The sequence below is a fragment of the Alosa alosa genome, chromosome 18 (assembly GCF_017589495.1).
Source record: "Alosa alosa isolate M-15738 ecotype Scorff River chromosome 18, AALO_Geno_1.1, whole genome shotgun sequence".
NCBI lineage: Eukaryota > Metazoa > Chordata > Actinopteri > Clupeiformes > Clupeidae > Alosa > Alosa alosa.
The window spans coordinates 23,484,411-23,497,289 of record NC_063206.1 but is presented as its reverse complement, the minus strand read 5'-3'; the positions used below and the strand labels follow the sequence as shown (position 1 = coordinate 23,497,289).

At 39.0% G+C, this 12,879-nt stretch overlaps 1 protein-coding gene across 3 annotated transcripts in view; it reads right to left on the bottom strand.

Annotated features, from left to right (window-relative positions):
• Window positions 1–2,143: 2,143 nt before the first annotated feature.
• Window positions 2,144–12,879, bottom strand: part of LOC125312029 (inactive phospholipase D5-like) — a 50,190-nt gene continuing 39,454 nt past the window's right edge. For 2 of the 3 annotated variants that reach the window (XM_048270480.1, XM_048270482.1), the window contains exons 3-10: window positions 7,576–7,753; window positions 6,309–6,417; window positions 5,604–5,731; window positions 4,870–5,067; window positions 3,825–3,961; window positions 3,413–3,578; window positions 3,067–3,154; window positions 2,144–2,770 (exon numbers count right to left, since the gene is read on the bottom strand). In XM_048270480.1, the coding sequence (XP_048126437.1) occupies window positions 2,502–2,770; window positions 3,067–3,154; window positions 3,413–3,578; window positions 3,825–3,961; window positions 4,870–5,067; window positions 5,604–5,731; window positions 6,309–6,417; window positions 7,576–7,753 (1,273 nt within the window). In that variant the 3' untranslated portion in view covers window positions 2,144–2,501. Of the gene's footprint in view, window positions 2,771–3,066; window positions 3,155–3,412; window positions 3,579–3,824; window positions 3,962–4,869; window positions 5,068–5,603; window positions 5,732–6,308; window positions 6,418–7,575; window positions 7,754–8,688; window positions 9,027–12,879 lie in introns of those variants that run through there. The other variant, XM_048270481.1, reaches the window with a different exon arrangement.

Below are 12,879 nucleotides of genomic sequence, written 5' to 3'. Positions count from 1 at the left end.
TTGCATTTGACATATTCTGTTACGAAAGCAGAGCATGCAAAAGCTGCATGCTAAAATAGAGCAAAAGAGTTATAAGCAAACTCCTGTTCTTTTACACAATATTTTACAGTTCCCACAATCCAGTGCAACATTCTTCCACTCAAGCCTATACCCTTTCCTCCAATGTGGTTTGTCAACAAAAATTATCTCTTCATAGCCTTGGCCTAAAGGGAAGAAATCAAGTTTATACCTGATAAATCAATACAGTGTCAGTGTACAGCTGGAACAAAGTTTGATAAGTTACATAAATTAAACATTTTGAGTTGGAGCTTAGTTAGTAGTTGAACTAAACTTAGGCTACACAAAATGCAGGACTGCTGTATGTGTATCATTCATTATATTGTGTTTGATCAGATTGTTTGCACACTAGATGGCAGTAGTGCATCTTTGGTTTAAAATGGCAAGTGGGGGGTTAACCTGTAACTAAGACTCTAAGACCTTTATGTCTTCAGTTAACTCAAAGAAAATGCAGCGAAGTGTTTGAAATTATGGTTGTATGCCATTTTTAAAAAGAGCATAAGCATAGCTGAAAAAAGGGGGTGGCAACTTTAGAAAAGTTGAGTGAGTAAAAAAAGTGTGTTCACAACTTTTTTTGAAGGATTCTAGAAATGTATATAAAATCCAATTATCCCAGCCCTGAATGTTATGAACGTTGAATACTTTTGAAAACCAAGTGAATGTGTATGAGGAACACAAGTACATCTCTGACAGAATGCATTTTGTATTTTAATAGGCTACTAAAATTCCATGTTTGCAGTGATCCTGTTAAATTTGGTCATAAAAACTGTAAAACATACAATTAATAAGTGGGGGACCCTTAATACATCTGGGCCCAGGGGCCCGAAAGTTCATAATCCGCCCATGAAGCCACGCCCTGTCAACCATTGTAAAATCAGTACATTTCATTTATTTTCATATGTATTAGTTGCTCAAGCCAAAATGACTAATTCATCTTTTGGATTTGGGTCATGGAAACTTAAATGAGGTCCAATCACTGTCCAATATATTTTTTTTTTGGGCAGGGTCAACTGGGTGCAGATAACTAGCTAGGCCTTTGTGTGTCTAATATTTGCTAGTGCAAGGAGTTTTACTATATCGTGATGGATTTACTAGCAGTGATTCATTGAACTGCTGGGGATGCCCTTTGGTGGACACTGAAAGTAGCTTCTGATATGTCCATTTTCTAGGACACATCCAGTCCGGTGTACAAATTGTTCTGCAACAACCTAATTTTCGTGCTCTGCATATAAATATATTTACTATTTTTACCGTTTAAAAAAAAAAAAACTCCTGTATGATTTGTGTTTAAACGAGGGACCTAGTTAGCCTATGTTTGCAACCGTAAACAGGATATTTTAATATGAAGCATTTGAAATGTTGACATTGTAGATCACATACGGAAAGTCAAAACATTGATACATACATTCAAATGTGAAAGATTTTTGGTTTGACAGAAGATTGTGTATAAAATAATCATAACTACCACCATATAACTTCATTTTGGCTGATTGTGCAAGTATAAAAAAAACAGTCCTGTTATATAAAACAGATATTTTTTGCTCATGTAAACTGTATAAGGGAAGAAGATGATGTTACACTTGTTTGTGGTACACATGCCTACCTCAGACACATTTATTTTAGTCTATATAGTAAAAATGTATTCGTATGTAGTTTATTTCAAATAAGTCATCAACTGAATGCAAAGCATGCTGCAGAAAGGTGCACAGGCATCAAAAAGATTGTTTGTTTGTCTTGATCGATAAGTGGCCTAAAATACATTTTGTCTGCAAAGTTTATGTAATACATATTTTACAAAAGTATTTTGTAAAGTTTTTATGAAGGAAAAAAAATTAAACGCAATGAGTAATTGTAAAGGGATTTCTTTCCATTGTTCACTTTGTTTGATCAGGTACTTACAGACAAACTAGTGCCCCATGTTTGGCCATGGCTTGACCCATATAGTGTCCAGACATATAATACAAATAAGTGCTGATTCCCCTGGTTGAAACAGAAAGGCAGGCTTTGGTCGATAAATATATAAAAAAAAAAAAAAAAAAAAAAAAAAACCTGTGCAATAAAACACTGCAGCTAATAGACCCTTTCAACTGCAGAAACATACATGTGTGTTCCTAAGGCATTTCCAGTGTCACAAAAAAACAACACTGAGCTAACTGTTACTTGGTGACAAAAAAAAAGTTTTAAAGTCGACATTTTGTGGAGCATTACGCTAAAGTCATAGTCATTTTAATTTCAAAGAATCTGTGTTAATTTTGAACGTTTAAACCGGAAACTCTCTAGGAACAGATTGAAAGGGTCTATAGAAGACTGTTAATTCTTCCCACTTAAAAGTGCACAATGTAAGCAGCAAGTGCCAGAAGTGGCACTGATAAAAGAGTCTGTGCAACATTTACAGGTTAAAAAGGAGTATCCATATACATTCCTCTCGCCCTGCTGGTCTTTACTCACAAAGAGGCATTCGGGCTGTCTGTGTTGTCAACACTCTCGTCCCATGCCTTGAGCGACTGAGGAAGGACTGTGTGCTTGTTGCAGACGGGGATCTTGTTGAGCTGCAGAGTTTTAGAGTAGCGAGAGTGCCAGTCTCTTTCAAACACTGCCCTCATCTGCTGCACCATGGTGATGTTTTGGTCCTCTGGATCCTTCCTCTCCTGGGAGATTACCAAACCGGCTCCGGCGTTGTACACAAACTCATTTCCCACCCAGCCAAAATTCCCTGATGGATAATCATATCAACTGATATCAGTGGGCCAACATAACAGTACATGTTGTTTGTTGTTATTTGTAATAGCATCAGTGTTTATAGTGTTTATACACATTACATTTATACAGCGTTTTTCATGACACTCAAAGCGCTTCACAGTGAAGGGTGAACTTCACTGATTACCACCAAAGGCTAAATTACTAAATAGTTTATGACTGATTCATTTATTAATTAAAAGGAAGTATTAATTTGAACTAATAATAACACTGATTGATTAATGGATTGATTGATTGACTATTTGTACTTACCTATGTATATAGCATTATCCGTGACCATATATCTGTTGTGGTTGATTCCCTCGATCATGCCGTCTAGCTCGCGGGGAATGAAGAACTTCTGCAGAATCAGCGACCCACAGAGAAGTGTACAAGACTTAATGAAAATAAAGTGCTAAGCTAAATTGTTAACGCTCTTAATATTGGGCCTTGTTCATTTTATGCATAAATAATACAATGCATAATCCCTGTGGAGCTTTAAAAACTATGTAAATTCCAGGAGTATTTCAGGAGTGGTCCTGATCAGAGTTATTGGAATTATGAGACAGGAGGATGACATAAAGCAGGTGGTGGTGAATGGTTAAAGATGTTCACTCACCGCCTCCAGAGAGCAGTTGGCTATGTCCATGCACAGGCTCTTAAGAGACCACATGAAATTAAAAGTCAGGGGGTGCGTCTGCTCCCAGCAGCTCACGAGCAGACGCACTTTGATGTTCCTCAGTAGCACAGCTTCACGTAGCTTTCCGTCAATCGCCGACCAGTATCTAACACAACACACAAAATTACACAGTGCACAAAGCAGGAGACTTCAAGGACAGCAGATTGATTTATTAGTTTTTATTTCTTTTTTCCCCATGTACTATAATTAGTTTATATGGTGTTTGAGATATACACCATTTCTTACCTTGAAGTTTATGTTACCACATAAAGTATTTCATTATAGTTTGTGTTCAGGAAGGTTTAATTATTTCTATAGCTTGGAGGGGGAAATTATAACATCTGCTGCTCACCTGTTCAGCCCATTGCTGACGAGAGGCAGGTAGTCAGTGACAGAGATATATATGAACTTATTTGCATCCTCAATCACATTAAAGATGGCATCAATGTCCCGGACTCGGTCTTTGGGACATAAGACATCTGGAGAATTCTGAAGAAAACAACACTTTCACTCATTACTGACCAGTACAACATGCCTATTGCAGGCTTTAAATCATCTCTTGGCTAATCTGTGCGACAAGCACAATATCCTGATTTTGTTAGCCTCTGCTTAATTGTCCATGAAATAATCCATTACGTTCTAGTAAACTCATCTATTCATTTTCCACATCAGATCATTTGGTCACACTTTACCTAATGTGTGAACTCTAGCAACTCATCACCCTGTAACCCTCATTATCCGAGATGAGCTCAATGGGTTCTCAGATGGAACCCTTAAATGACACCAGAACACAGAATCTAGGCCTGAGGGAGATCTAAATCAAATGACTCAAGGCCTGCCTGAGGCACAACAGGAGGCGTAAATCCACACACAGCAGCACCTCCAATGACTTCATTTCTTGTAACTTTTATCGGGAGCCATTATTTATTGCTCCAGAGTCTGGAGGATTTTTCTTTTCTCATTACAGCCTTGGTTTTATACATGGGCACAAAGTCCTTAACCTTGAACACAGGGAAATGTGACACTTTCCTTCATGTAGAGAGATGTGGTGGTTAATCAATAACAAACATCTGTGAGAAGAACACTCAATCACCAGGTCGGGGAGGACCAGTTTGTGATGAGAACGTTGATTGATTGCACCCTTACAAACTTCATGTATCTGTAACTCATAGCCCCTATTTCGGAGGGAGTTCATCGATTGCAGAAGGCCAAACACAGGCCTTCGATGTTGTAACGGCATCTTTGATTAATGAGTTTGATGTGTGACGGCTATCTTCCTCAACACGTTAATGAAAGATTAATTTATCATCTGGACGCAAAGTGTGTAGACAGCGGGCTGTTGGCCTTCCACAAGTGCAGTACTGTATGTAAATAGTGCAGCTGAGATGTATACTCACAGATGGATAGCCCTCTGCATTCACGTCATTCAGAACGAGTTTAAGGGGTCTTTTCTTGTTGTATAGTCCGTAGACCCTTTTGGACCAGATGGAGGGAATGAAGTCCTTGTACTGCAGCTGCCGATAGAGGCTAAACAGCCTGCGCAGATCCAGAGCCAGGCAACTGCACTCATAGAGAATGACGCCCAACTCCTTCAACTGTGGACGAAACCAGACACAAGCAGTAGGAGTCTTGACATACACAGCACCATCCAACCCATGTGCATGCAATGCTTGCAGCAGCTACAGCGATATAAATTATGGACTGGATGCATCACAGAACCCTTGTGAGAGGGCTGTTGTCCCCGTGAGCCGAGCTGGCCTTGGCCTGCCTGAGCACCTCTGCTCGCCCCCTTTCTCATTTCCATTACAAAAAGGACATTCTCATTGTCCCAGCATTCATCCGGCGCGCCACTGATAAGGCTCATCATCGTGCTCGCTGTGCTATGCTCTGCTGTAAGGGTTTGCAAGCACAAGCATTCACAGCAGAGCCCATTAAAACAAAGACACAGAAAATGGAGGGAACATAGTAAAAGGTACCGTGAATCACACAGATTCAAAAGGGAAGCTAATGCTGCCAAAGAAACTTAATCTCCAAGAGGCGAGAAAAAATACTCTGGGCAAGTTTTTCCAGTGGCTTCCAAAGATAACTGCTGTGATGTAATTGAATATTTCACATTAATGTACTCCAATACCGTAGACAGCGCTCTCCAGTCCATGCCGGCACTACCGATGTATATGTGCTTGTTGTCGACCACCCAGAAGGACGAGAGCATCTGACCATTTGTCAGGGTTGTCATATTTAGATAATGAATATCTGCACCTTTTAAAGACAAATCACATTGTTAGCACTCTGAAAGCATAAAAATGCCCCAATCCCATTTCCCATTCTAATACAAGGATACAATGAATTTATTTGTCACATACATAGAGATACTTTGTAAAACATGTAGTGAAATGGCATTTAGCGGCTCAACTTTCCTGTGCACAGCTATCACTAACTATTCATAAGTATAAAGAAGAAAGATTTGGAAGAATTTAATCAATAGATTGAGAGAGAAGGGGATAAAAAAGTGCAGTGTGTAAGTGCAGTGTTGCAAGTCCCTGTAATACATTATGCATAAAGGGTCAATTTCCCTTATGGGCCAGTTTCCAATACATGGATTATCAGCCCTAGCCCTCAACTAAAAGAAAACTTCAATTAATTACAGTTGTAATCACAATTATCTTAGGAATAGTTTCTGCACAAACATCACACCTATAGCATTACATTTATATAGGCTAATGTTCTTTGTTTACATTACTCTATACATTGCATTTCATACTGTACATTGCATCTCTACATTACATAGCATTTTTAAAGTTTGCACTCAAAATTGAAACACAGAGTTTTGACCTACCATGACGAGAAAGGATCTTAAGCTCTTTGGAGTCTGTCAAACCACTGACCACTTTCAGATTGACTTTTTGGGACTTGAGGTCCATCAATCTATGGAGTAATAACCGGCCCTATGGGAAAGAAACATGTCAGTGGAGCTGAATAACTGTAGTCAGCAATGTTCTTTAAATAAACAGAAGTAGGGTATTTTCTATGCCGGCAAGTTTTCTTTCTTATATTCGTTGTAACATTGTGCTGACATTTTTCACATTCTGAAGTTTTCTGGTGGAAAAGCTGAAAGAGCTGGGTGGGTCAAAAATACTCTGTCAAGCTATCACTGTTTGGGAACCTTGGTTTTATACCATCTAATGTACATGCTGACACCAAGAAAGTCCAGAACAAATTGCCCAGGGCCAAATTTCCATGCAGCCACTCTGCCAGAGGGAAGTCATTAAAGGCTGACATATTTCCATTCCATCCGGAAAACAACATGCTTGCAATATCAACTCCGTGTTTGGCTCTTATCCCAGTCAGCACCTAGGCTGCTCAGTCAGTACCAGAGACTTTCTAATGAGGAGACACAGCATTCAAAAAATCCTCCATAGAAATGCATGGGGTTAGTTTGTAACGGCAGTTGTCTACACATATCCCAGCCCTTCCGCGGCAAAACGCTGACGTGAATACATGATGTGTTGTGAAGACATTGTGCCAATCGTGTTGTGATCTCGCCGCTGAAGTAAGGTTGGTGTCGTGAAGCCTTGCGCTCGCGCATTTATGCCGAAATAGATGCCCGATAAGTGCCCAAAAAGCGTTGCAATATGGCCGCAGAGTGGAGGGACTTGCCTAAAAGGACTTTGGTGCTACACCCCGGTGCGTCTGACAGCATGGCAAATGCTCCGCATTTGTGGGAAAAGAAATGGATGTAGAAAACATCTGTTTTGAGTTACTGGGTATCAGTAATGATAGGCAAACACTGGAATTGATTGGTGAAAGGAAGGCTTTTCGGTATTGAGCTTTTGCCACATGAAGCATCAATTGCTTGGCTAATTGCCTGGCTCTTCATAGATGAGCTGTTAAATCACGAATGACACTCAAAATTGTCAACAAAAGTATCAGCAAAAAAAAAGCTTTGTTTGCCATTATCATATCATATTATTATCATAGAAAGTTTACTATTTTGATAGATATCTTATAGTCTACTTTTTGTTAAGGACTCCCTTGAAAACAAGGTGATTCATCTCAAGGGGTTTATTCGGCGTATTGCCAGGTTCTAGGTAACTGTGCGTCACCTGCTTTGCTGTAGGGATGCTGGCCTCGTAGTCAGTGGAGTTCAGTGTCCAGTGAGGTGAAACGATCTCCACGTATCGCCGCGCAAGGTCCAACAGGCTGTGCAGTCCAGAGGTGAGCGAGGTGGTTCCATTGTGAGGCAGAGATACATTTTCTGGAATATTCTCCACAATAATCATTCTGCAGAGACACAGGAGACAGTCTGTCACCTCTTGTTCATTGGGAGACGATTTTCTGCTGTTTGAATCTTGCATATTGTGTAAATCATGTAGGCTATGTTACAAGCTTATTTATATCACCATACAAATATTACATCTTTTTTTATTTCAAACTCTTTGCTGTTTATGTTCCACTCTGGTGGTCACTAAATTATGTAATTATAAATTATCAAAATGCAGAAAAGGGTAGATGTAGAAAATATTAACTGGTTTCTTTATAGAGTGTAAAAAAAAAAGTCTTCACTCTGCAATCTGACATAAAGATATAAAAATCATAGTAAGCACAGTCTTTTTGGTATTGCAGTACAATGCAATCTCCTTTAATCAAAGTTAAGAAAAGGCCACCTTGTATCTGATAATCTCTTCCTGTTTTCCTTCATGCCCCTATAACCACATTCATGTCCAAAGGGAGTGGCTGAGAATGACCAGGGTAAATTGGTTTTAGCAGGTTGAAGGGGAGAAGCGTTTAATTGGAATACCTACAGTAAACACACACAGTATGCTGCCGTCAAGCCTGACTTGGCCCTCCCTGGCTGGCTCGCCAAGTCATTGATTCAGAGCAATGTAGAATTAGGTATACATTTGTCATGCAAGTGGGAAAAAAAGGTTCAATAAATGAGGAGGGAAAACACAATATATCATGTAGAACGGTAATGGAGGAGTCAAGCGAAGGCGAAGCGTTCCCTAGCCTGGTTGCCTCGGTAAATGAATGGCCATAGCTGTGTAAAGAGTAAACTCTGAGGCTGCCGAGAAGCCTGATTAAACAAAGAGCACAGTTTAGATTAAAGAGGAGTGAGTGTGGCCAGGGTGGGAAAATGCAGTTACATGTGGTCCTATAATGGATTAGCGTAGCTTCCTGGTGACTAGAGAGGACATATGGGCAAGATACATCCTCACCTTGCATGACACGGCATCACACAGAACAAAGAGTTCTGTGGCTGGCACATGGAATGGAAAGATAATATTTGGAGAGAATAAGTGCACTTGAATCTCTCGGGACTGATAGACAAAAGAGAATGCATTAGCCACACAGAGAACACGTTAGCCACACAGCAACAGGGCATTCAAGAATCATATTCTGACCTACAGTACATTCTCACTGTACAACACAACTCATATTTTTTATAAGTAGTATAGTCTGTTGAACTGTATTACTTCTAGACGGCAAAAAATGCTTATCTAGCAAAAGTGTTATTAATCTTAGTCAAAGTCAAACTCTTATTGAATTAAGTCAAAAGTATTGTATGGGAAAGTGCTAAGTTCTTTAGCTCTTTATACTGAAAACAAACTTGATTTTTTTTATCTTAATATAAGATTAATAACACTTGGTTAAATAAACAGTTTTTGCAGTGTACAGTGGAAACCTTAAGTTTGCAGGTTGGACAAAGTGATTTTTATTCATATTCTCCTGTCAGCACACACAAGGACATGGCTGTTTATGAAACATTGTTGAGAATAGCAAACAACAAAGGTTAAAAAAAATGGTTTCATGAAATATTATTTAGTGTGTAAAATCTAGCAGGACTGACAAAAAGGACCTATCAAGGTTGCTTCTGTCTATTCATGGGCAGGCACAGAGAAGGTCAAGGTCTGCTGAAGCAAAAGGCCAAGAGATCTAGCCTAGTTGTTTACTATTTTCTTTTATTTCCTGTTCAAGATGCTAGAGCTACCAGAAAAGTTGAGCATGAGTAAAGTAATTTAAACCACACAATACCATTACCAGATGAGGTCTTGAACATACACATTCACTATTTTTTTTCATACGTTCAGTATTTCAGTATTCAAGTCACTTCTGACTGTGACATTGACATCATATGAACATAAACTGTGGAATGCGATATTTAAAGACATCCGATATATAAACCATTTACTTTATCTATACGTCCATGTTCTATATATCTCATCTATCACATACCTTACTATCTGCAGCACACTGGTTGAGAAGTCATTTCTGCTCAGGAGGACATTTATTACAGACAACGATGGACATTTATTACATATAGACAACGGAACAATGAAAGTAAAATCCATTAATTTATGTGACAGACAGCATATCTCTTGAAACAGAGTGGCATTATCATCTCCTCCTTACCCTAAGTGACAGGGATGTTCATGACCACATCCATCCAGCAGCCCACCTCCCTTCTCAATCACTTTTGACCTTAGATATTCAATTTCACTCTGTCAGAACAAGTGAAGGTGGTTAAAAGCACCTAATGCATACTGTAGCAAGTGCCCTAGTGCCGTTTTGACTTACAAATAGGGAATCACATCAGGTCACGTCAGACATACAGTACTTGGATAATAGTTTCATGCTGCACTTGAGAATTAAATAAAATATAAATTGAATATGACACACAATATAATGATTATCTGTGCCATATGTCTTATAAAGGAAAATTGCAAACAGTGAAAAGATATCAGACCAACCAAAAGATATCAGACCAACCCATATCCGTGTGAAGATTAAAAAAAAAAAATGTTTATTTAAAGCAGAAAAATGGTGGAGGAAATCTGATTCTAATGGCAAGCATTCATCCTGATATTTTGATGGAATCAAATTAAGCTTGACACAATTGAATTTTAGAATGAATCATGGCTCAGTCCAGTAGCTGACCTTTACGTCACAGCACAGATGAATGAATGAAAAGATACATATCCTACAGCAGCAGTGAACACTTTGAGTAGAGCTCACATTCATACCGCAACCCTTCTGTGTTCATGTATGTAAACATGGCATCAAATCATTCATCTGTTTCCCAACTAAGAATGAATGATTGGCCTACTTTGCATCACTGAACTCAAGCATGAAATGTAATCTTTTCACATCAAAAAATTCTGACGGTGGTCGTGACTGGAAATAATTGTTCATGTTCACCTTCCTTACAATACAATCTTATCCTTTCATGATGAGTAATGTCCGTATACTAAACTTGTACGGTCTTCATGTAACAGCAGAAAAGGCCTCCTTTTTTCACAGGAAGAGCAATGAAGAGACTGTTCAGCATTCAGTTTTGAATTCCACCTTAAACAGCTCTCAATCGATATTCCACCCTCTCGACAGACATTTGAGACCAAACTGTTAGACCTACAAGAATTCACACACGGGATAAAGATAATGTCAGCTATTCTCTCTACTCTCAGCCACCTGTTTCCATTACCGGAATAAAGTAGTTTTCAGTTACCCCCCATATATTCATGAGATTCACCTTTTGTCTCAGAGCAACATCAAAACTCATGCGATGATTGTTGTGGGTACTTATTGGCAAATACTGATTGTTGTGGGTATGGCTAATGCACAAAGACAGACAATGTACAGCCTCCTGCATGCCTTTTCAGCTATGCTGTTGCTTAAAAAAAAAGTCTCTCCGTGACATGGATACAAACATCTCTAAGGCCATATAATAATGCTTTGAGAGATTGCCCTTTTTTCCATTTCTGATTCATTCTGACATCTGACCAGGACAGAAATTCTGACCAAGCTGAACAATCATGTCATGCAGCCATCATCAACTGGCATTTTATTTCCAGTCCCTCCATTAAGGCTTATCCGACTGCGTTCCCAAGTGGACAATGGCATGCTCTCAGCGCAACAATCTTGGCTATCTTGACTGCTAATTGCATAATAATGACCACAGTCAATGACATATAAGTCTTGAAATAGATCAGGTTTAAGCTTTGGTCAGCCGTGCTGATAGAGTAGCCATACACTGACAGAAGTAGAGAGGGGGTATTGGTGGTGAGTGGTCAATCTAATCACAAAAGGCTCTGAAACACATGGTAGCCTGGAGCTGTGAAAGACCATGATGGGCTCCTCGACCACGCCAACACCAACTCAGCTTTCATCTGCCCTTGCTTTGTACCTGTAATTCTATCCTTACCACGCCCAAGAGATATTAAGCGCTTTCAGCTCTCCATACTAATTGTGGCAATGTGGAAGAAAAAGAATACCATGGGATGGTAGAAATGGGTTTGAAGATTTTGTTGCAAAATCATGTTGGAAAGAATAAATCAATTAAACATTTGTTGTTATTGTTTAGTAAAAATGTATATATATATATATTTTTTTTTTATATATATATATTATATATATATTTTTTTTTTTTTTTAAAAAAAAACCTTTATTTATTGAACAAAATCAAGCCAAGCATAAAGCATACAGCACAATTTAATCAGCCATCTAGTCAGTGCCTGAGGTTGGGTCAGATATCATTTCACTAGATAAAAAACTGATTGGAATGTAGGGCTGCTCTTCAGAGAATGGCACTTTGAACATCATAAGAAGTCAAATTCAACACTGAACCATTTGAAATTAAAATGATGGAATGGGCTCTAGGCTGGCAGAGATGAATGCAGGTCCTGATTGGAAAGAGAATAATAAAGAAGGCTCAGGTCTGCTTGCTCCTCCAGGAAGATGTATCCCTAATTGGATCGGAGGTCTTGTGGAAATAATTGATTTTCTTTTAGTAGCTCTGGCTTCAGTCGTTCTCATCTGATCCTTCATCCAATGCCTTCAACTTTGTTTCTGGATAAACTGTTTTTATCTATGTAGGGACACCACTAGAAATGGTTGCGTGCCCCACATAGTGACCCAGAGGATTTACAGCTGGAGTTGCCTGTCAGTGCATCTGTGCAAGTTTGTATTTCTTTTACACAATTAAGCAAAAGCTTCCTGATCATGTCCTGCCAGTATGGATGAACACATTTTGAATTATTCAAGCCTCGTTTTGGGGAATTATAAAGGCCTCTAACATTGCTGCAATAACATTTTGTCCTATATATTGCCAGTTCCTTTTCTAGGCATTCACTTCCTGGGAAAAAAAACAGAGCAGTTTGTCCCTTAAATTTGCAAAACTGTACTGTGCTTTTGTCTCTACTGTGTCTTTCAGGCAATCCACTTAAGGGGGAGAAATGTTAGAATATTGTTCTCTCTACTTAAAGACAAAGTAGAAAACAAAGGTTTCAGTTTGCTGCCTTTCAGGGCATGGCATTAATTCTTGCTGTTTTGTGCTAAGCATGTGATCTATGCTCAACTGCAGGATGGAAACAAGTGCTGAGCTCTAATCATTTTGACACGCACTGACAACA